This window comes from Ixodes scapularis, unplaced genomic scaffold (assembly GCF_016920785.2).
Source record: "Ixodes scapularis isolate PalLabHiFi unplaced genomic scaffold, ASM1692078v2 PGA_scaffold13__105_contigs__length_92229423, whole genome shotgun sequence".
Taxonomy (NCBI): domain Eukaryota; kingdom Metazoa; phylum Arthropoda; class Arachnida; order Ixodida; family Ixodidae; genus Ixodes; species Ixodes scapularis.
In genome coordinates, this window is record NW_024609839.1 from 47,345,561 (window position 1) to 47,370,266 (window position 24,706).

Below are 24,706 nucleotides of genomic sequence, written 5' to 3' on the forward strand. Positions count from 1 at the left end.
CGCCCGCGCAGAGGAACGGCGAGGTCCAGTCAACATCACTCAGATACACTGGTTCGAGATTTTCTTTTTTCTTATTTTAAGTAAGTCTTTTACATTCGATTGAAGGCTGATGAACAGTACAGAAGAGCTTGGCAACGTTACAACTTCGTTTAACACATGAATGATAAAGACAACGATGCTAAAAAGCGAAGGTGAACGCCCGCTTACTTTACGCTGTATCATTATTATCACGGGACTCTTACATTTCGAGAAACATTTTCGAGATGTAGACGAAAGCTTAGAAGCGGGCTCTTCTTGACTGCTAACCTGGACCTGTTGGCGAGTTCAACAGCCGCGCTTGCTCGCTTCCCAACAGATCGGGCTCGCGCTGCAGGAGGAGCTTTTTTATTTGGAGCCAATACCGCAAGCAGCCACTTTTATTATCACTGGTCATATTCTATGGCTAGTAAGCATGAAATTTAACTCTATGTAACCGCGCTACCAGGAGGAGCACATTAAAATGTTGCTGACATTTATTAATGCACTTTCTCTCAAGGGCCAAGGAGTATATATGCGCTAAGTACTGAATTTATTCGTTGGTATTATTATTATGATTACAAAAAAAAAAAAAAAAGATCCAACTTTCTGTGAAATCGCTTTTTTTTTTTTTTTCATACGTTATATTTCGCATACTTGCATTGCCGCGACACGCCGGTCATTTCGTTTTACGCTTTTGTGCCTCGCATACGCTTTGGTGAGCATGCTAGTGTAGATCTTCAGCGTTGTTTTTTTTATTTTTTACCTGCGATAAAAACTACTACTATCGTAAATTCGTGATTTATCACACGCTGTCCTTATAATGATGTTTTGAGCTACCATTCGATGATCTCCCCAAGAAACTAAATAAAAATCGATGTAATATATTTGTTTTCATGCCTGTGTGTGTGTGTGTGTGTGTGTGTGTGTGTGTGTGTGTGTGTGTGTGTGTGTGTGTGTGTGTGTGTGTGTGTGTGTGTGTGTGTGTGTGCGTGTGTGTGTGTGTATGTGTAATCGTATCTTCAATATTCCTAAGGTTAAGACAACGGGAACCAAAATTTAATATTCAAGGCCGCAATCATATAATTCTGCAACTCGGGTCTGCAGACGCTGGGCCAATGCGCACTGGGTGAAGAACTCCTCGCATTATTTAGACCCGCAACCGCAAATGCCAAATAAAAACAAACTGTGACACAGTAGCTGACGGCTCTGCTAAATATATCATATAAATCGTCTTTGTGCGAACAGGCATAATCGGCGGATCAGGCAACTTAACGCACGATCCTAAAACAAGTGCGTGCGTGGCCTGCTCTGGTGCTGGAATGAAGCTCATTTTCATAAAAAGAGATTCTTAGTGAAACCGCTGAAAACAAACTTGAGCTTAGTATTCGCAAGTTATTCTCGAGCAACTAACACCACCAATATACAAAAAAAATATAAAGAAAAGAAAAGCGCAGCAAGATGCATGAACGCAACGCGCGGAGAGGGGTTCGTACTGCGGCGGGCGGCGGGGAGGCAAAGCCTCAGGCCTGGTTCACACTTGCGAATCGGCGGGCGAATCTGCGAGAATTCGGCCGCCGGGTGTAGCGTCCACTGTGCATTGCCGCGGCCGATTCCGCTTCGGCGGCAGCGGATTAGCTGTGAGTGTAAACCAGGCCTCAAAGATGGCACCGAACCTCTGATAGTATCCGTGGCCTCCGAGAGATGGCGCTAATAATGAATTAGGTCTATTGCGACTGCTTACGACCAGAGAGGCTAAAGGCTGGTTCTCTTACTTGCGACTGCTTACGATCGGGGCAGCTAAACGCTGGTTCACACGCTTGCGACTTCTAACAATTGGAGCTGCTAAAGACAGGATCGCACGGTTGTGACTGCTTATTATCGGAGACTAAGGACTTGTCCTCGTACTTGCGACTGCTTATGATTGGAGAGGCTATAGGCTGGTTCACACACTTGCGACTGCTTACGAACAGAGAGGCTAAAGGCTGGTTCACACACTCGCGACTGCCTATGAACAGAGGTCAAAGGCTGGCTCACAGACTTGCGAATGCTTATGATCGGAGAGGCTAAGTGTTTCTCCAGATACTTCCGACTGCTTACGATCAGAGTGGCTAAAGGCTGGTTCACACACTTGCGACTGTTAACGATTGGAGCTGCTAAAGGCTGGCTCAAACAGTTGTGACTGCTTATTATCGGAGGCTAAGGGCTTGTCCTCATACTTGCGACTGCTTACGATTGGAAAGCCTATAGGCTGGTTCACACACTTGCGACTGCTTACGAAGAGAGAGGATAAAGGCTGGTTCACACATTTGCAACGGCTTACGAGCAGAGAGGCTAAAGGCTGGCTCACAGACTTGCGACTCCTTATAATCGGAGAGGCTAAGTGTTCGTCCACACACTTCCGACTGCTTACAATCGGGGTGGCTAAAGGCTGGTTCGCAGGCTTGTGACTGCGAACGATTGGAGCTGCTAAAAGCTGGCTCACAACGTTGTGACTGCTTATTATCGGAGGCCAAGTGCTTGTACTCCTACTTGCGACTGCTTATTATTGGAGAGGCTAAAGGCTAGTTCACATGCGACTGCTTACGAACAGAGGGGCTAAAGTCTGGTTCACGCACACGCGACTGCTTACGAACAGAGAGGCTAAAGGCTGGCTCACAGACTTGCGACTGCTTATGATCGGAGAGGCTAAGCGTTTGTTAAGATAGTTCCGACTACTTACGATCGCAGAGGCTAAAGGCTGGTTCACACACTTGCGACTGCTTACGATTGGAGAGGCTTTAAAGGGGGACCAGCAGAAATATTCTTCCGCCTGGCGGAAAGTCCGCCTCGCCCTCTTTCTTTCTTGTATTGTAGCACGGCGAGGTGAGAGGAAAGGTCCCCTTTTGCGCCGGCTTCTTCTGAGAGCATAAGCCGAGAAAATCCCCATTCTGAGCGACGGGCGATGGGTGCGGCAGCAGCGACCTCGTGACTTGCGGGTATCTTCAGCTCGTATCGCGTAATCTGCCCTATTTTTTGGCTCTCGCCAAGCCTAGCCCTTCAGGGGTAGGTTTTACGGAGCTGCAAGGCTGCGCCCTCGCAGTCACCGAATTTGAGCTCTCGAAGTTTGGTTTAGCCCGTGGCAAAGTAAACGCATTCTTGGGAGCTGCGATGCATCCCCGCACCCATTGAAGGGACGTTTCATAAATATTCTCGGTTGATCAAGGAGCTCAACACACATGCGCGAGATGTGGTGATTTGAATATTTAAGGATGACTTACATCTCCACAAAACATTCCATCATCAAAAAAAACGGTTTATCACGCTCAAACCTACCTCAAATTGGGATCGATGAAAAAGAAAACGATGTACCAGGCGCGGGCATCTTGTAGAAGGTCTCTGTTTTCTAGCAGCGAGCACAAATTATTGAAGAACTTTAGCAGACTATGTTTTCAGGCCACGCTATATTTAGCGGGAGCTCGCGCTGCGACTTTGATTCTTTATCGAGTACGGCTATGGAGCGGAAAAGGCAATATTAAACCCCTTTTTGGCGAGTCTAGCGTGTCGTGTAATGGTTCAACGTTGCTTGTATTGCTACCATAGCACGGGCCGCCACTTCGAAGTATTTGTGGTGTCTCAAAGAAACTAAAGCAAAAGCAGACACTTTTTTTAACGTGACACAGAATTGTATTTAACATTATGAGAAACTTTTAGGTACCCTACGCTATAGGCGTAGGCGAGCCCCGATGCCCCGTGGGGGGCATCGGGGCTCGTGCCCCCCCTGGTGAGATCCTGGGGGAGAGGCAGAGCCCCCCTCCCCCCCCCCCCCCCCCCCGGGCCATGATCCTGACCGACATGCTGTTTACGCGCCATGTAACGAGCTTCTAGTAGTGGTATGTAAACAAAATAACGCCCACGTTGCCTTTATTGACAAAATACATGGGAAATGGAATCCCAGCGTGCTTACATTAGCTTCAAAAGCTAACGCGCAGCACTCCCCGCCCCCTCGGAAAAATGGAAAGTCTACGCCGCTGCCCTACGCCACGCAGTTAGCACGAACACACTATCGGCGGTGTTTCCCACTTTTCTTTTTTTTTCTGAAGTGAATGATATTTAGGAAACTGTTGATGCGAGTATCCCAGCTCAGCGGTAGATTTTAGTGCGAGCAAATACATTGCTGGAGAAAATAGCAAAAAGCGCCGATGTCGTGTTTGCGCTAACAGTGTCGCCTAATGTACGGATACCGCTGCACAATCAACGCTAACGGAGTGAATCAGTAAATTTAGTGGCCCCCCAAAAAGTGGTGTTATATTGTTTGGTTATTATAGTTGAAAAGTTGTTATTTTTATACAAGCAATTCCGTAAAGAGTGCTTCCATTGGGCACCAACTTACGAGGCATCAATTTGTTCTTTTACACTAAATTCTGCATGGCTCTTGCGTAAAATGTCAATATTGCGTTCGTGCTGGCTGTTTCACGCACAGTAAGGAGACCAGTTCATTGCTCGAACATTTAAACAAGGCCTTTCCAAAGAGACATTTTGCGAGTACGCTCTATTACTGGTGGTTCATACAATAATCTACGTTGTTTATTTGGAGAAAAGGAAGTGATGGTGAGGGGAGGGGGAATTGAATACAAAAGACGACTCTAGGGAACCTGGAACCTCGTAAATATTTCGCACAACCTATAATGCTGAGTTAATTAAATCACTTTTGCTTTGTCTGTTTCAGAACTTGTTAAAAGTCGCGCTAAAGGCCAAGACGAATGAAAAGTCAGATGCCCCTGTTCATTTGAGCAAGAAGCGTGTATATGCGAGATAAAACTGAAAAAGCATACGAGTGTAACCGTAGCAATCTAAGACCAAGCCTGAACCTCACTTTTTCTGAAACCACGGAGATGACTGCTTTTGACGACTTGATAAAGCAAGCCAAAGCCATTAATAAGTGTGACTCGTTGTCAGCTGTGATAATCAAGGCGCTGCGACGATTTCTTGAAACCTTTCACCTATTAAAATAAATTTTGTAATAAATCCATTGCCATATTATGCTTAATTGCGCTGATTTTGTAGCGGTGTGCGTGTATTACGTGGCACTGTTAGCCTGAACGCGACATCGGCGCTTTTTACTATTTCTGCCAGCAACATGTATTGTCTAGCACTGAGCTCTGCCATTTAGGTTGGATAGTTGCATAACAGTTTTCTAAACATCATTTACTTCTAAGAAATCAAAATGAGAAAGACCGCCGATAGTTTGTCCGTGCCAACTGTGTGGCAGTATACCTAACATGTGTTTGCAATGACAAATTACAAACGCGTTTCATATTTTAAAAAATCGGCTACATTTGATCTTTTTTTTAATGCTTTAAAATACTTTAAAGGAGCAGCACGTGCTATAGCACCGATTTAAGCAACGCTGAACTAAAACACGACACGCTTCGATAGCCGCACTCGATAAAGAATGCTCACAGAAAGGTTATAGCTTATATATTGTTGTAGGGTACGGTTATCCAAGAGCTAAAGACGATCCACTAAAACTTTTTGGTATCGACACACACCATTACTGCCTTCTCACCTCACCTGGTTGTTGGGATGCGTAAATATAAATGTCATCTACACATTCGTTGGCCATCATATAGTGTGAGTTACGCACACAATAATTTGTGCTCGCTGCTAGAAAACAGACCTTCGACAAGATGTCCGCGCCTGGTACATCCTTTTCTTTTCCATCGATCCCAATTTGAGGCAGGTTTGAGCGTGATCAGCCGTTTTTCTTGAAGATGGAATGTTTTGTGAAGATGTAAGTCATCCTTACATATTCAAGTCACCACATCTCACGCATGTGTTTTGAGCTCCTTCATCGACCGAGAATATTTATGAAACGTTCCTTCAATGGGTGCGGGATGCATCGCAGCTCCCAAGTATGCGTTTACTTTGCCACGGGCTAAACCGAAGAACTTCTACAGCTCAAATTTGGTGACTGCGAGGGCGCAGCCTTACAGCTCTGTAAAACCTACATCCGAGGGGCTAGGCTTGGCGAGAGCCAAAAAAAATAGGGCAGATTACGCGATAGGAGCTGAAGATACCTGTAAGTCACGAGGTCGCTGCTGCCGCACCCATCGCCCGTCGCTCAGAAAGGGGATTTTCTCGGCTTATCCTCTCAGAAGAAGCCGGCGCAAAAGGGGACATTTCTCCTCGCCTCCCGGTGCTACAATACAAGAAAAAAAGAGGGCGAGGAGGACTTTCCGCCAGGCGGAAGAATATTTCTGCAGGTCCCCCTTTTTTTAAGGCTGGTTCACACACGTGCAACTGCTTACGATCGTGGAGGATAACGGCTGGCTCACAAACTTGCGATTGCTTACGACCAAGTGCCCTAAAGCATTTCGCGGTCTCTTAGGTTGAGAAAACACAAAGTTGCCATCTATCGGTAGCCTTCAACAGTTGTCATTTTCGTATGCTTTCTCTTTTTTCATGCAACATTCTTTTTTGTGGCTTGAAAAATTTCTCGCAATGTTAAATCATCATTCCTCTTTATAATACCTGCATTTGGTCTTGGAAATACAGCGAAATCTTCGCTCTTCAGTGAAATGCAGTTGCAGGGCACCTCATAGTTGGTGCCAGCGTGCCAGTCGCTTTTGTCGTGAAAGGTCTGAAGAACTCGGTCGCCAGCAAGCTCAAGTGCGTGAACGGGCCTTTAAAAATCGGTCTTAAGTCTTTTGAAGTGTATTCAGCAAGTAATAAGAAACTAATAAATCGGTTGAAGCGCACTCGGTTGCAACCAAACGCAAGTGTCTAAACCAGTCCTTACTTCAAGAGAATTCAATGACTTCGGCGTTGACACCTTTTCCGTAGTATTGTGAGAGGTGCTGACGCCACCTGTCGTCGTGGGAACCGCAGTGAGATAGCAGGCACAGCCGTCTCTGCTGCCTTGGCGAATATCTTATCTCGCTGCGTCGGCGGCATCCCTCCCCCTCGGCGCAGCGCGGGAGTGAAACAGCGAAGACTGTGCGATGCGCATGTGTTCTGCCGCACGTGGAGTTTCCAATCCACTGGGGGAGGATTTGTCACTAAAGGCGTTGTCTAATGTGAATGAGGGGTCTAGAATGTATCCTCTTATACTCCATCTAACTTACAATTTCTAACTCCCATGACAAAGGCTTTTTCTTTTCTTTTTTTTCAAAGCGTGTTGGGAGGTTTTGTCGGTGGTTGTAATTCACCTTGCCCATTGTGTATATGCACTGAGGACGTGGTCTTTGTGTTTCCTGTGAGCCCTATGACTCTCTTTTGTAGTCAGGTGTGAACTGTAGTGAGCCTTTTGGCCATGTGCAATTGGAGGGCGGTGTGGAGATGACGGGTATAAAAGAAGTGTCCTGAATAAACTTTTAGTACCCGAGTTGGGGCGTTTGTGTTGGCCCCCTCTTTGTAGCCTCCGTCTTGAGTTTAAGAAATGTTTAACTTGAATCAGCTCGCCTGCCTTATTACGTTATCTTCATTCATCTAACTACTTGCACGCAGTGTTGCTAAAGGTACAGGGGTGAGAGCATAGCCCGAGTAGTTGGAGAGGAGAAGAAGGAAAAAATTCCCTCTTATGGTACGTTTACATTTGCGGATCCGCTAGCAAATCCGCCCAGCTTTTGTCGCTTGGGCGAAACGCTGGGCGGAAAACGCTGCGGCGAGACGTACAGGTCCAGGAGCTATTTACTGCCGCCAGAAGAGGTGCTTCGCTGACCGGAAGTGACATTCTTGCGCAGCCCTACACTGCCTACGTCACGAGTACACGTTATTCCTGATAGTTTTTGGCAATGGCGTCGACGGCATCGAAGACACCCAGCGTCGCTCGCATGGCTGGAAGACGCTTCAACCGCCCCAAACTCAGCGGAGATGTTGATTGGTGTCGTGAAGAATTATCCTTGTCTTTGCGACCTTCGGAATGCGTCGTACAGAGATAACAAATATAAATACGAACTATGTAGTAAGATGGATGCTCTATTTGGATTGACAGATATGTGCTCTCAAAATCGTGCGATCTTCAGAGGATTCGGGTTTAGACTGCAGTGTGTCGTAAGATTCCCGCATATTTTGGTATTATCTTGCGAATCGTCACATACCTCAGCATACGGTCCCATTTTTTGTCATTTGTTCTTGTAACAATGCAGCGGTGTGTCGCGGAAACAAGCAGGAAAGACGAGAGAAGAATCATCGCAACCTCCTATTATTCCTCTAATCAAACACCAGCTTCGCGCTGTTTTCTTCGTTTGGGGGGCAGCGTCAACGTGAGGCTCACGCCTACTTTTCGAGCCCAAAACAGCGAGACTGGGGAGCAGCAACACCCCGGAGAGACAACTGAGGTGGGAACTCTCGCGCCTTCTCGTCATATTTGACGGTATGTCACGTGAACAGCTGCGCAGTCGGCGCCGCCGCCGCCACTTGAATGAAATAGGTGTAAACACAACGCGCTCGTTGCTGCCGTTGTCGGGAACGAATCCGCTCCCGCGGCAGCGGATTTCTTCTCAGGTGTAAACGTACCATTACACGGGCCCTCTTTTGTGAGCTCGTCGTCGCTTTGCTCTCCTTCGGAGATTAGACTGTCAATTAAAGTTCGCACAAAAGCGGCCTTCCCCTCTCGCTGGGCCATAGATTCCGGACTACTGCACTCAAATAGTGAGCAGTCTTGGGTAAGTTACTTTTTAAAAGTATTTAAGTTGCAGTTACAGTTATTTAAAAATAAAAGTAACGCGTTACAGTTACAGTTCATTCGACAGAGTAACTTAGTTACTTTCAGGACTCTCATATGTGTACGCAACTATAGTAACATGGATTACAGAACAAAATGAGAAACATTTACATTTATTTCAGAATTTCTAAAAACTCAAAACTTTTTGAGATATATTTAAAAACGCCGTCTTATTATTTACTCTATGTTGTATCGAAGCAGCGACTGCTTTTTGAAGTTGTTGTCGCTTAGTTTTTCCCTCTTGATGCTGAAAATGTCCCACCCCTTGCTGAAAATATGTTCAACAGCTGGGCTAGAAGGACGTGCGGCATTGAAGCGTAAAAAAGATCTTAATGCTGAGAAGGTCGTTGAGGCTGGATCTCCAGCTCCACCTTTATTACAATTTTAAAGGGGTGGAGAAATAATCTTGGATAGACTAAATGTCAAGAATTTTACACTAGCATATTTTAAGCACTGGGCCAGCAAACGAAACATTCGTTTTTGTTTTATTTTTGTTTTTGCTGTCACAGGCCTAACTCCGTGGCTGAATGCCACTGTAGCCATCAAGAGAAACAGGGTTCATTTTTACGAAAAGTAACCGTAACTTTGCAGTTACCTTTTAGTTACTTTTACAAAAAAGTAATTATAATATCGTTACAGATACTTTTTGAAAAAGTAACAAGTTACAGTTACAAGATATTAAAAAAAAGTAACGAGATACACTATCTTGATACTAGTAACGCGATACTACCCAAGACTCATAGTGAAATAGTATATAGTAAAGTACTTTATCTCATTGTGGCGCTCGTCCGACATCTTGTTTACACTTTCCCAGGACTTATCACCCAGAAACAATATATCAAGAACAACGAACACGCAATTAGAGCGAGCCTCCTGATTGGTGACTTTTGCGAACTATGGTGTCCCATTTACAACTTCTTTATTACGACATTGTGAGCGAAAGTGGGCTGCTTTTCTGCTGCAGGTGTAAATTTTATTTTCCTCCCTTTTGAGTATTCTTCTCTTCTTTTTTTTATCTCCAGTTTGGGCATAGCTACTTAACCAAATAGCGATGTTTTGTTAATACATCAACACCGATCTCCGGGAGTTCCAGAGTGCCTTCTGCCATAAAAGCAGAGGTATAAATAGGCAGTGAACTTTCTGCATTGACAATGTTCACAAAGGTCTATTTGCTTGGCATTTTTATCAGGCTCAAATTTTCAAAGTGTAGGTTTTTGAAAACAAATTGCAAGAAAATAACAACTTAATATTTCTTGAGAGAGAAAAGGAAAACAATCCGTCTGGTTGCTATCTTAAACCTTAAAGGGAAGCTACGGAGCTTCTTGGAGAAAATGAGTTAGAAGTGAATTCTAGTGTATTTTTACCCCGTGAACCCGAATACCCAAACCATTTGCTGCGTAAGTATTGTTAAACGCGAGAAAAACGCGAAAGACAGTCGGTGTCCATGACGTTATCGACGGCTCTTTTGGCCGCCCAAGGCTAGGGAGGCGGGGCTTCAGTCCTATTTTGAAATTGCTCGTATGGCTCTCCGGCGCGTCGCATTGAAATACAATTTTGATATCTGTTAATCTAAAGGCCAAATGAACGCAATTCCAGCGTTTTTTCTCAAATGTAGAAGTGCCCCATCTTCCCTTTAAGGTAACACCGATAAATCAGTTACACAATACGACACTTCTGGTTGACTCTGCCATTCACGTATCTTAGCACATACCCACGTTTCTGATGAATCTGCAATAGGGTTTTTATCTCTATGAGGTTTTTCAGTTTGTAGAGATATAGGTGAGTATCAGCTTCCACCGAAGCTTGGAATATTTCTCACGCACGCATTGGAAGGAATGGCTGTAGCACGATTACCCCGATGCCATTTTCCCCCCTTCCCATAGGCCACGTGCCATTTCCCCCAAGTGTCAGAATTTCCGTTTTCGAAATCCCCGTCTCGCTTACCCCGGGTGTCAATATTTTCATGCCCAAATCCCCCTCTGTGCACCTGCGTACGCTTCGGTCCCATGTTTTGCGGTGAACGGACAGTTCGGTGCACGGATCGATATGTTTTCTTTAATGTAATACACGTCGAAGCACATACTTTTCGGTGCACGAAATATCCGTGTAAAATTACAAGTTTAAACGCCCACGTTCGCGTGGTCAGTTAAACTTGTAATTTTTCATCGGTCCTTACTAAAGTTTGTTTTGGGTTATTTTTTAACCTTCATTTTCATCTTCTGCACGTCACTTGTTTGGCATTTACTAATGCATTCGTGCCTCATGATAATGCACTCGTGTACCTCTGCTACTATTTTCAAATCAACAAAAACTGTTTTGTTTATTTTCGTGATTCTGTGTCAGTGTATATCTCCACAATATTGCAAATTGCAGGTTTATTTACACTATTTTTATGCACTTTTATGGGAGCAACGTCCACGACTTATATACCGCAATCTCGTAGCATAAGCTTCAAAAAATCTTGAATGCTCAGCTCTTCATTGGACAGACACTACTCGAGCTCCATGGTGGCCTTGTTCTCTATCTCCCAGTTCATTTGACACCTTCGGGCTTGGCAGCCGTTTGACACCTGGAGGAGGTGGACTCTGCCAGTCGCCTCGTCTAGCTTGGAGTGGTCGGCGAACGTGTAGACTAGGGTGCCTAGATGTTTCCGCCGCTCCGCTGTTTAGGGTGGCGACAACGTTTGTGATACCTGTTGCCGACAAACCAGTGTTGCCTACGTTGTTACCATGGCAACCTCTGCTGTTTTAGTCGACCATTTTGTCACACTCGCCGGTCGTGCGCTCGCACTACGCCGCTAATCCGCGTTGGGGTTAGGGAGTGCTCACCACTCTCGTTCCGACGGCGAGGTTTCGGCGTTCAATGCCGGTCTGTTGTGTTCCATTTTGTCGCAAGAACTCGCGTTTCGTTAAAAGCAACGCACACATCCTGCTCGCAACCTCAAAATATGAAACACCCGAATAAAAAGAGCGACAGTCACGACGACCGCCATCCCGCTGGGCCTCCGACTCCTCATATGAACAAAAACGGACGTGGCCTAACAGTATTTCTGGTGCTTCAAGACGTTTAGCGACATAAGAAGTGGAAAAAAAATGGCGGTGGGAGAGGATCTTGGAAAGGGTAACACGAAGTTGGCGCCACCCTAAGCGGAGCGGAAACATGTAGGCACCCTAGTGTCGACATTGGAATGATCTTTCCGGGTGACATTGTTAATTTTTCTGTAAATAAAAAATCACCTAGGCCACATCTCCTGGTAGATATGTAATTCGATAGTTTGTTGTTTGCGGGTTTTATGGCGCAAGAGCTCCGATGGCCATACTGCGCCAAACTAGGTAAGCTAAAAATGCATTGTTAAAAGTACACTAAGACTAGACTAGAAGCTGGCTATAGTTTGTGTAAAATATCTGTAGTTTTGAGAAAAGCTAAAAGACGTTCAAATGATATGAGAGGCTGTTCCCCTAGAACCAAGACAGGGTGAAACGGGATGTTGTATTTCAAAAATTCAGGAAAAAAGGTCTTGTATTGTTGTAGAAGGCCACGGCAAAGAAAGAGAACATGTAGAACAGATAAAGTTTCTCCACAGCACTTGCATAATGGCGGTTCCTCACCTATCAGCAGGTAGTGATGAGTAATGAACGAGTGGCCAATTCTCAAGCGGCACAGGAGAACTTCGTGGAAACGATTTTTATTATAGGAGGTTTCCCATGTGCCAAGTTCTGGTTTAATGGCATGAAGCTTATTATTATCGGCTAACTTCCATCCAGACTGCCATAACAGTGAAAGTGAAAATCTCACAGACATTTTAAGGTCTTGGTAAGGTATGCGGATATTCGATGGCAAAAGGTTCCGTGAAGAGGCGGCTAGTCTATCTGCAGCCTCGTGGCCTGCAATGCCCACATGGCTCGGGATCCAGCAAAATATGATGTCATTCCCACCAGCGAGTCCTTGTTGAACTTTGGCCCGTACGAGTTGAGTCAACTTATTCGTAGTTGATGTAACAGAACATTCTGCACAAAGAACACTTTGAGAGTCTACAAAAAGAATGGCTTTCATCACTTTGCTCCTGATTATATAGTCAAGGGCTGTTAGAACACCATATAGTTCCGCAGTACAAATGCTGGCGACATTGTTGAGGCGAGTGACATGAGTAAACGAATTTGAATAAACAGCGGAGCCGACATAAATTGAGGACTTGGCACCATCAGTGTAAAACTGGCAGTAATGTCTGTATTTTTCTTGCAGAGCTAGGAATTCCTGTTGTAGAATAAGTGGAGAGACGTTATGTTTATTAAATTTTGTAAAATACCAATCACAAGCTACAGGTTTAATATCCCATGGGGGAGTATGACATGCACTTTCTAGAAAATGAACATCCTCGCGTGGTAGGTTAAGGGAGTGGCGGAGGTTCTCAAAACGAAGACTCAAGGGTTGAATAACAGTTGGTTTATGGTTAAAAGTGGAACAAAACTTTGACTCTCGAATACTACTGTGGGTTGGATGGCTGGGTTCCGATAACACCTTGTAGGCATAAACTAGACTCAGATACTGCCGCCTTTTTTCAAGAGACATTTCATTGGAGTCAGCATACAAACTTAAAACAGGAGATGTCCTAAAAGCACCGGTTGCAAGACGCAACCCAAGGTGATGGACAGGGTCAAGCATTTTTAAGGCAGATGGCCGGGCAGACGCATACACGATAGCACCATAATCAAGGCGCGATCGCACAAGAGAAGAGTACAAACGAAGTAGACACCTCCTATCGGAACCCCAAGACTTGTGTGAAAGAACTTTCAAAATGTTCATCGCCTGTAGACATTTTTGCTTCAGCCACTTAAGGTGACATAAAAAGTTCAGCTTGCGGTCAAAAATCACACCAAGGAACTTATGCTCTGGTCTAACTGCAATGTTATTTCTATTTAAAGTAAGATTTGTATCTAACCAAAGTCCACGCCGCAGAGAAAAGGGCACACAGACTGTTTTCTCTGAAGAAAACTTAAAACCATTTTCATTTGCCCATTTAGTCATTTTATTTATAGTTAGCTGCAGCTGCCTTTCACAGCTAGACATATTACACGATGCTACAGAAATTTGAATATCATCTACATAAAGGGAGTATGATACGGAGGGAGGTATAACACGGCATAGAGAATTAATTTTTACAGCAAAGAGGGTGACACTCAAGACTCCACCCTGAGGAACCCCATTCTCCTGAACAAACAAGTCGGAAAGTGTTGTACCTAGCCGTACACGAAAAGAGCGATCACATAAGAAGTTTTTGATGCAGTGAAGTAATCTGCCGCGTACTCCATATTCAAAAAGGTCACGCAGGATGCCATGTCGCCAAGTGGTATCGTAAGCCTTTTCCAAGTCGAAAAATACCGATACGCAATGCTGCCTGTTGACAAATGCCTTCCGTACAAAAGTCTCCAGCCGAACTAAGTGGTCGGTAGTGGAGCGTCCAGGTCGACAGCCACACTGATTTACATCCAAAATATTATTTTGCTCAAGGAAGTAAACAAGACGCTTGTTGATTAACCTTTCATACGTTTTTCCCAGGCAACTTGTCAATGCTATTGGCCAGTTATTTGACGGGAGGGAAGGGTCTTTTCCAGGCTTCAGTAACGGAATCACTTCTGCCCGTTTCCACTCGTCAGGGAAGCATGAATCTCTCCACAGGCCATTAAAATAAATTAGGAGAGCTGAGAGTGATTCCTTCGATGAATGTCGAATCATCTCATAGTGTATATGGTCAGGCCCTGGGGAAGAGTGCTTCCGAATATTCAAAGCCATTTGGAGCTCCACCATTGTGAACGGTTGATTGTAGGGTGCAGAGGCTCCTCCTGCCAAGCTGATTCTCATTCTCTCTACATCAGATTTTAACTTCAAAAATGCCGAAGAGTAGTGCGAGGAGTTTGAAACGGCTGCAAAATGTGCACCTAACAGATTAGCCTGGTCGTGCAATGAGGATGCAGATGGAAAGAGGGGAACTGTGAAACAACGGTATCTGCCTTCGACCTTGTGAAGTCGGTCCCACACTTCTTTTGCTGGGACATAGCTACTACTGAGGACAAATATCCCCTCCAAGACTTCCGCTTGGCCTGCTTTCTTGTCCAACGAGCTTGAGCCCTATTTCGCTGAAACTCTATTAAGTTCACAAATGTTGGATACCTGCGAAATACGCCCCAAGCTTTATCCTGTTTCTTCTTGGAGATGGAACAATCGTCATTCCACCATGGCTTACATTTTTTGGCTATTTTACAGGAAGTTTGAGGGATGGAACGAAAAGCGGCATTAATTATCTGTTCAGTAATGTATGTTGTGGCTTCATCATGTGTTAAGGACCGGAACATGCGAGGTTTTAGGTCCGAGTTTTGGCTAAAAAGACTCCAATCTGCTTTTTCCAGTTTCCAACGAGGGGTACGTTTCATAAGGCTTGGTACAGAAACCAAACTCTCCAGGACGACTGGAAAGTGGTCACTTCCGAAGGGATTATTTAAAACTTTCCATGTAAATAAAGGAAACAATGAGGGGGATGAGAAAGAAAGATCAATAGATGTAAATGAATTGTGAGCTGCACTAAAAAAGGTTGGCTCTCTCTTATTCATAAGGCATAGTCCAGATGTTAATAAAAACCGCTCAAGATCCCCACCACGTGAGTCTTGACGGGCGCTACCCCACAAGGGGTGGTGAGCATTAAAATCTCCTAAAAGTAAAAAAGGATGAGGAAGCTGTGCAATAAGTCTTTGGAGATCATGAAGATGCGGCGGAATGCTTGGTGGAATATAAATAGACACAACAGTGATAAGGCGGTCCAAAAGAAGGCGCACAGCCACAGCCTCAAGAGGCGTAATGAGAGGAACCTGAGAGCAGGCTACCCCCATTTTGGACAACAACTGCCACTCCACCAGATGAATTAGTTGCGGGGCGATCTTTTCTAAAAACTTGATGGCGACACAACACTGACTTATGATGATCGCTAAGATGAGTCTCTTCTAAGGAGAGAGCAATAGGATGTAGATCATCCATAAAAAAATTAACATCGTCAATATTGCGTAAAAGACCGCGGCAGTTCCACTGCATAAAGTGAAAGTTGGTCATTCCTCTAAAAAGAAGTTAAAAAGTTGCTAGACTAAAGAGTAAAACTAGTTAAGAATATGTAAAAAGTTGTAAATCTGCCGGATATGGCAACAAAAAATCAACGTCACTTTGGAGGGATTACAGGTTTCTTGTTTTTGTGCTTACTTTTAGAAGTCTGCCACTCCATGTTGTCTTGCTCAGACGCATGAGTGGAGACTTCTGTACCCTCATCCATTGCCTCTACCTCTTGAGGCGAGGCCTTTGCTGCTGGTTTGGGCAGGCTCGGAGGATGGGGCGCCATGCCCCGTCCACGACCAGCCCCAGTCAAGTGGGCGGAGGAGGTGCTGGGCGGAGAATCGCCCAAGTGCACCCGTTCCTGCCCCTTAGATGTTGCAGGAGCAGCACGAGAGCCATGCCGCTCCTTCGATGATGTTCTCTCCAGGGAGTGTGGGCGAGAGTGTTCACCCTTCTCCCTGGAAGGAGACTGCGGAGGAGGGACGGTTGCGGTAGCCACCGGCCCATCCTGGGTTTGGGAAACAGCCTGAGAGGACACAGGCTGTTGCCCTGTTGGAGTGCGAGGGTTCGCACTCTGGCTGGGAGGGTCCGTGGACCGCCCAGCCGAGATTGCATGCCCTGGGAGCTGAATCTTCAGCTGGGGCGTAGGGGACTGCCGTGGCTTCCCATAGTCCAGAAAGGACGTTTGGGTCGCCACCGCTACCATCAGTGGTGCAGGTCCCCGCTGCACCACCTGCGAATAGCTGCCCTTGCGCAAGAATGCGAAACAACGGCGTGCCTCTGGGTAGGAGAGATTTTCTTTGACCTTAAGAGTAAGTAGTTCCTTTTCTTCCTTCCACGTTCAGCAGGATCGAGAGTATGCAGGGTGGGGTTCGCCGCAGTTTACACAGTCTGGGTCGTTGGTACAGGACTCTGCAGGGTGGTCAGATTTGGCACATTTCGCACATGTGGCTTTTCCACGGCAATGCTGGGAGCCATGGCCAAACCGCTGGCAGTTGAAACATCTCCGAGGGTTTGGAACATAAGGCCGAACCCTGCAGTGCAGGTACCCAGCCTTCACCGCGTCAGGAAGTGTGGTGGATTGGAAAGTTAAAACTATGTGCTTGGTTTTACGTTCTTGGCCATCACGACGGAAAGAGATGCGCCTTGCAGCAATAACTCCTTGATCAGAAAGGCCCTCAACTATTTCGGTGTCACTCGTCTCAAGAAGGGCATCCTCGGAGATAACTCCTTGGATGGAGTTTAAGGTGCGGTGAGGTGTGACCGTTACTTCGTGATCAGCTACAGTCCTCAAGGCAAGGAGAGCAGCACTTTGCTCACTTGATTCAATTTCGACAAGTAGGTCACCTGATGGCATTTTCTTGGCTTTAAATTCCTTTCCGACAACACCTTCGAGTGTTTTTGCGACAAGGAATGGAGATAATTTCGACAGCTGTTTCTCACTTTCAGAGTGAAGAACCAAAAACTTCGGGAATCTGGTAGGTGTAGGTGGTGTCTTCTTTGTGGCTTGGACTTCGGTGCGGACCCTTTCCAGGGGCCGATCGAGGGAGGTTTTAGCGCGAGAACCCATAACATGGGGAGGAATGTTCAGTGCCCGGGTGCACCGCCCACCACGGAGCCCAACAAGGGGGTAGGTAATGTGCCATAGCAAGATGGGCTTGGCTGACACAATTACTCTACCAGTGCTGCCCGGGCACTATACCCTAGTGTGGTTGCAGGGACAGGACCTGTTTCCACTCAAGGTTGGCCCTTGCCGCCTAAGAAGGTGAAAAAGGAAGGAAGAGAGTGTAGAAGAGAAAGAGGTGGGAGGAAAAGTAAAAGAAGGAAGAATAGGGTAGGAGAGGCGACTGGCTGAATCATCCTGGTCGGGCCAAGCCAGGACACCCGTCTACGAGAAGTAGGGGCCGAAGCGGTGTATTGCCTCGCCCGGGGGGCCCCGAAGGGTCCAAACATACCCCGGGCTCAGCTCAACCACCAGGGTCCCCTTTTCCCCGGACACAGGTACGCCACGCACAGCCAGACGTGGGTGGGCGAACCCACATGGCTCGGGGTTCGTAGTGACGCCACTCACCAAGCACCTACTCTAAAGTAGGTGCCCCCTGCGTGCGGGTATGGTAGCCCACGTGGCTGGGGTCCGTGGTGACGCTACTCACCAAGCACCTAGCACACAAGGTGCAGGCGCCCCCTGCGGGGCTCGGGGTACGTGGAGACGCCACTCTCCAAACACCTGCTTTCACAGGTGCCCCCTGCGGGGATTCGATAGTAAGATGCCAGAATTTTATATTATTGCAAATTGTACTCACCGGTCCTAGGCATCTTTGAATTTCCGGGCTTCGTTGCTTTGGTGGTGCTTGCACCGGTGCCCACACTCAAATGAGTTTGAGACCTAAGGTATGGATGAACTCTATAGGCTGCGCTTTTGCAGTGTTAAACTGTTCTGCCCTTTTTTAGAGTGTTTCTTATCTCATCTAGTTGTGTTGGTAGCTTTCCGTTCTGTCCGTCATCACTTAACGAGACTTGAGAGAAAAGCTGGGGAAACTAATAAGAGGCTAGGTCTAATGGGGGTTCTGAATGCAGTAAATTCTGAAGACGGCGGAGAAACGAGAGAATTTGCAGCGGGGATCCTGACTCACGTATTTCGGGATTGGGTTAGTTTGTGCGCCACCCGGAAGGATCACGTTTTTATTTTCTTGCATTTCCCCCCCATGAACCTAAACTCACCAAATTTGATCACGATAGGTGCACCACCAATAGAGCCCTTTGCCTCCCTATATAACATGACAAAGTTTTCACATAAGACTTGGGACCAAGAAAGTGGACACACACACGCAGGTTTTTTGTCCCTAAGTCTCGGGTGTTTAAGGGGTTGAAATTTCACCAGGTGACTGCATCTCCTCCGTAATAACTTACCTGGCCTTCTCCGATGTCTACGGGCTGGCTGAACACAATGACGGTGACCCCAGCGGTACAGGGGGGGAACGTGAGGGAGCCCAGGTACAGGTAGTATTTGGCCGTCGAGTTGGGCAGGAAGAACGACAGGGGCGTACTCAACGTGCTTGAGTTGCCCCTGTGTGACAGCAGCGCAGTGGCCCGTACGAAGCTTTCCAGGTACTGGTTGGCGAACTTGCGTTTCTGCACGGTCGTTTGGACGAGTGTAGAAATGTTTTATATAATCTTTTTATTGTAAAAAATGGTAATAATAAATTCACTTCAACTCGTTCCCTCTAGGCGACTGGGCTAGTGGCGGCCAGTCTAGTTGTCTAGGATGGTGGAAACTGTTAACATCCGGTCGCCCTATACTTACTTCTAGCTCCTGGTTAGCTCAGTTGGTAAAGCTCTCCGCCAGTCTTGAAGAGGTCTCGGTATTGAATACCGGACCAGGCGGAATTTTTCAGCGGTAACCAGTTGCATAAAACTCGGGAGCTATGCCAGGTGGAGTACACGTGGGAAGACTGGTTAAAAGGACACATAACGATAGGAGTTTGGAATGTTTCTCAATTTACTCAGCCTACTGCCGCTTGTACTGTCCCAAATATTCTCGCATGCAACGACACTGACCAAGAGGGGTCTTTGTCGCGGTGTAATTTAAAGTTTTCTACCAAGTAATTATCGAAGCATATCTTTGACAGGAGGATGGTTTACCGAAATTGGTGTATAATTCGGTGATTATATTATAATATTAGACAGTACGAAACCCCTACCGTTTTCAAACAGTCAGAAAAATCTGACAGTTGGCAGACGTGAAGTAATACAAAAATGAAAGCCGTTCAGAACTCCCTGTACCGCCGAATTGGAGCGCAGCTCTTGAGGAGGAGGACGGAAGGGTACACAGGGGAGGGGATACCCCTCCTTTCTCCTCCTCCCCTCACGGGGGTCACGTGACCTTGGGGGTCACGTGGTCTCGGAAAGGGGGGGGGGGGTCACGTGACCTGTGAGGGTCACGTGACCTTACGGTTACGGCAACGGCGACGCCGCTCCAGCCGCAAACGGACGCCTAAGAGCTGCGCTCTAAAAATAAAACAGTTTTCAAGTAACGGCTAATTTATTTTCAGGTAATAAAATAATCGAGTTGAATACTTTTTAATGAAGTGTAATTGTAATTGTAATAGATTACCATTTTATGAGTAACGTGTACAAGACTGCACAACAAACGGTCCACGCACGCTGTTGTGGCGGCATTCGCTGACTTTGCCATCAATAAACTGCACGCTCGTTCCTGTTGGCAAGCAGCACTGAAACCCCTTGACCTACTCCTCAAAACGTCCTCGGCGAAAAAACTGCGATTTTCTCAGTTGCAATTTTTTCTATTCAGTGGTCCCTCTGAAAGAACGATGAAACAACCTGTCTAGACGTCCGTCCTTTGCCCGAACACTAAAGTTGGAGGGCACAAGAACGTGTGCATGATATAGCAGATGCCCTACGTAAACAGCTGAAGAAAGGTTGCGGTCGCTTTGTGTGCAACTCTCTTGCTTTGGAAAGAATGCGGACACCAAAGACACTGTTCAACTGCTTGCGATCATGTGTGCACTGTTAGCAAGTGCCGTGTATTTGGTGAATATTTGGGGTGAGAAACACGCTATTTACACAAATTACCATAAATTTACACGATGAGTAACGGATAATACGTTCAGATATCATGCGAGGTTGTAAAAAACGTGTTTTGGTTGGGTCATACACGCATAACCGTGTAGCCGATCTCGATAACACGCATCGCCTCCGGCGACGACCGCGGCATTGCCGGCTATCGAAGCACCGGAATGCTTGGGGACACACTTAGAAAGGACCGTCGAGACAAATGCCGCGGAAAGAAACATGTCTCAGAAACAGATATGCACCAAAAGCAATTACGCCATGTCGCGGGACGTTGGCGAAACCCGCGCTTACCGTGGCTCGCCGCCATTTTCTGGTCGATGGCAATGCGGCTTCCCTCATGTCGCCCATGTTTGCATTTAGTTTAGGGCTCTTGATAATAGTTTCTTACACACCACAAATAAAGTCATGGGTCCAATTATTCGTTCAAAACAGTTAAAATGGATATAAAAAGCGTGTCTTCGATGTGAACACGTGACATTGCAGTTGGTTTCGTTTTTGCTTCAACCTTCAACCACTTCAACTGCTTCAACTGCAAGCGATCTGGCCGATCTGGCCATGGCGCAAGCGCAACGTCGATGTACGGTGGAAGCAAGAGCCGGTTGGCTTTCGTTCTTTTTGTTTGACCGGAGAAATTTCTGGCAGCCGCTATTGTTTTGGTTTGACGGGACGCGAGAAGCTTCGCATAGAGCTTCGCAGTTTGCGAGCACATAGTGAAGACGTGACCGGAGAAGTGCCCCTGTGATGTTCCCGGAAGACGGAAAGTACCATTCGTCGTGTGTGCTTTGAAAGCGAGGGGAGTCACAGGGTCCACGAGTGCGCAACCACAAGCCAAGGTTCACGACAGCGCTGCGTTCTGTTCGTTCTGTTTGGGGCAACACGGCGATGCGAGAAAGGGCCGAAACGTTCGTGGTGTGTGGTGCGGTGCTTGTAGGTAGAAACCCGCACTAACGCGGAGCTCATATTGGTTGTTGTGGGGTTGCGTTTGACGGGTTTAGCCCCGTCGTCGTCAGCTGATCCGGTCCAGCTGGTCGGGGAGGACGCAGCGAGCGTTCTTACTAGTAAATCTTCCTTCGTTCCGTTTCAAAATGTGGAAGATTCCCGACGCATACCGTGAGTAAAATGCTGCGGACGTTTTCAACAAAATTACGTCGTTTTAATTGAACAAGGGACTTCGGATAGTTTCCCTAAATCTGCCGTTTCTATGCTTCGTGTCGTTAGACTGCATTTGCACAGCGACGTGTTCGCACAGCGACGCACACCGCTCGAGTAGATGATTCGGTCCCGCAAACGACCGGTTATACAGAATTTCAGGGAAACTTAAGTCACCACCGATGTTTTCCTGTAAATCTCGTGTGACTCGTGTGAGTTTGTTGCGCTCATCATGCGGTGTGAATAAACTAGGGCAAGATTTTCTACCTGCCCACAGATGCATGAACTGAGACCAATTTTTTACGTAGAGAACATAGTGGTTTTTCTTTACATTGGGAAGAGGCCCGAATTTGTCTCTTTTCCCTCTGGCACTGCCCCAAGTTTCAAGTTCCAATTTCAGTAGACATGCCTACTAACAGGTACAAACTGCTCTAAAGCAGGTAAAAGACTGGGAAGTCAGGACGGTGCGGACACCGTGTTTTGCGCTTCTCGCAAGGTGACTGATGCTTTTGCGAGGTATGCGGAATATGCAAACGATTTTGTTATGCCCTTCTTTTGCGTCTCCAGAAAAAAGAATAAGATTATTTACAAATTTAGGCGCAATCACAAGCCAAGATTTACGATAACAGTGCGTTCGCTTCGGTGGTCCGTGTAGTGGTATTATACGCTGCTTTCTGCAACACCGCGTCATGACGAAGAGCTGGAACGGTCACGGTCTGTGCTGGGCTAGCGGTTGACAGAAACCCGCATCGCCCGCATCGGCACCGAGTGCACTTGGGCTGTTGATGCTCGAGCCTTTCATACGCGGCTTGTCGCCAGCTGATCCTGCTGCTCGACGGTGAGGAAGCGGCGAGTGTGACCTCTGAAGTAAATGTAAATCCTCGTTCATCCAGTTATCCAGTGTCAAAGTGTGGAAGATGTCCAACGTGTACTGAGGGCGGGAACTACGAGCGTTTTGCCTTGCTTTTATAACCGAAACCAGAGCAGCGAGATAATTGCCTTGCGTGCTCCAAAATGACGCAAGCAATAAGTTTCAACAGGTCGAGTACGTCACCGCGGATGTAGGCGAGACTGTGCACTGTTTAAACGCTTGCAGTATCCACGAGTGCTACCAGAAAAACGACGTCAACAGAGAAGGAGCTCGCGATTTTAGCATAATGCAGTGCCACGGGCTCGTGAATTTTCACTGTGGCTATATAGAAATATTTAAAAAAAAAGAAAACGCATCAGCGCCACAATAATGATCACGAATAACACCGGTCACAAACTCCCAAGCCTCACCGCTTCGCTCGACACCAACACGACATACGACAACAATCTGCATCAAAACGCCCCAAAAGTGAAGGCGTCTGCTCCCGTACGCGTACTACAACTAGCGGAAGTGAAGTGTTGGGCGGATGTCCTTCACAATAATATATATAAAAAATGCCTTGCGCAAGTATAATTTCCATTGATTATTGAATACGTACTGATAAAATCCCAATCATTTGTTTTTTTATCTGATTCAAGCGAGTCGGACTGCTCATAACACTGGTCGAGCATGAAAATAACAAAAATTTGAACTTTTTCATGGCCGGTTTAAGATTTATTGTTAGTACATCGCTGTTTTTCGGAAAGGACTCATTTTACAGATTTTGCCTCCATACTTTTTAAATGCAAACAGTTCTTACATACGGCTGTCCATTGTGCCGTGTTTTGTGTCTTCTATAAATCGGTAACGGTCAGCGACCAAAGAGCTCACCCGTACATGTCAAGCATATATACGCCGCGGGGAGAGTCCGTTGTTAGTAGGAAGTGTCGGGCGTAGTGTCGGTGTTGTGTTTGTGTATGTGTCGCTGCTGAGTCCTACGTGGTGCTCGTGTTGTCTGTGATGTATGTAGAGTTGCAGTCTACTCGTGATAGTTCCCAGCGTATAAATCGACTCCTGCTTTTTTTTTCATTGGTTGCTAGAAATCGCACTAGGTGGCGCAAATTACCGCCCGATTACAAGAGTTTGCTTGAGCTATTTATCCATGTAAGTTCAATATTCGTTTTTTTTTTTTGTTTTTGTCTAGCGGTTTTGTCGTAGCTGCCGACGCCACCGACCGCCGACGATGCACGTAGGTACCTTTGCACGTAGCTACGTCCGCCGCTCGGAGACTGTTTACTGTGCATAAAAGACATCGAACGAGAACGAACGCGTCCTGTATGCTTTCAGTTCGGCTGAAAGGCGCGGCTGGCTGGGCTCGTCCCTCGCCTGTTCTCGGCTGCTGGCCGCCATGTTTCGTAAGGAACACGTTGAACCGTGCTTCTCGGAAGGCAAACACGGTGTAGCGTGTTAACTTTACACAGCACCTCATGTGTAGACGAAAAACACAGATGGCTCCGTGTAAAACGAACACGTTTCGACGTGTCCGCTATGGGACAACAGTTTACACGTCTGGGCGTGTTATTTTTGCTAACAGTGTGGTGTCAATGAAAACTTCGAGGTAATTCAGGGACTGGAATAGCTCTGCTCAATGCATGGATGGACTGCTGGAGAAGAGGCAAGCAAGAAAATCAAAGACGTAGTCGAGAAGCAACAGCTAATGTGGGGAAAATTGGCAGGTGCAGGTCTTTTCCATGGTGCGGAAAAGAAACGAAGCCGAGCGTACAGAGGCGTAGAATTGAAGCAATGTCACTTCGTACTTCACCAGGAAGCGCTTTGCGTCAAAGTGATAGATTTTCAACATGTAATGAGAGTCGTGACTTCGGTCGTTAACTTTATAAGTGATCGGGGACTGAAGCACAAAAAGTTTCAAGAGCATGGGCATTCCGTACAACACCGAAGTTCGGTGGCTGAGCCGTGGAAATTTCTTGAGTCGCTGTCTTCGTGCTCAGTGTCGACATCATCGCTTTCTCGGGCGAAGAAGGGAAACAAATGCTGGAAGAGCAGCAGTGCATGGTCACGAGATTTGGCATTCCTTACAGATATTCAGTCATGCGAACGAATTAATGAATGGAACGCCTTGCTAGGAACAGAACGGTGATACAGAATGATCAATCTTTTTTGGACCTCATGATTTTTTTTCATCTCACAGAAGGCCTAAGTCATCGTTTCTACGTATATTTGTTAATTTTTTTATAACTTTGTAGGAACGAAATGTTTTTTATCGTCTTTTAATTTTTCAA

General features: G+C 46.4%; 1 protein-coding gene across 1 annotated transcript in view; it reads right to left on the reverse strand.

The window, feature by feature from the left end:
* The window catches only part of LOC8054033 (carbonic anhydrase 12-like), a 62,702-nt gene that overhangs the window by 5,839 nt on the left and 32,157 nt on the right, over window positions 1-24,706 (reverse strand). The window contains exon 4 of the mRNA XM_040210740.1: window positions 18,725-18,946. Coding sequence (XP_040066674.1) covers window positions 18,725-18,946 — 222 coding nt within the window. The remainder of the gene's footprint in view (window positions 1-18,724; window positions 18,947-24,706) is intronic.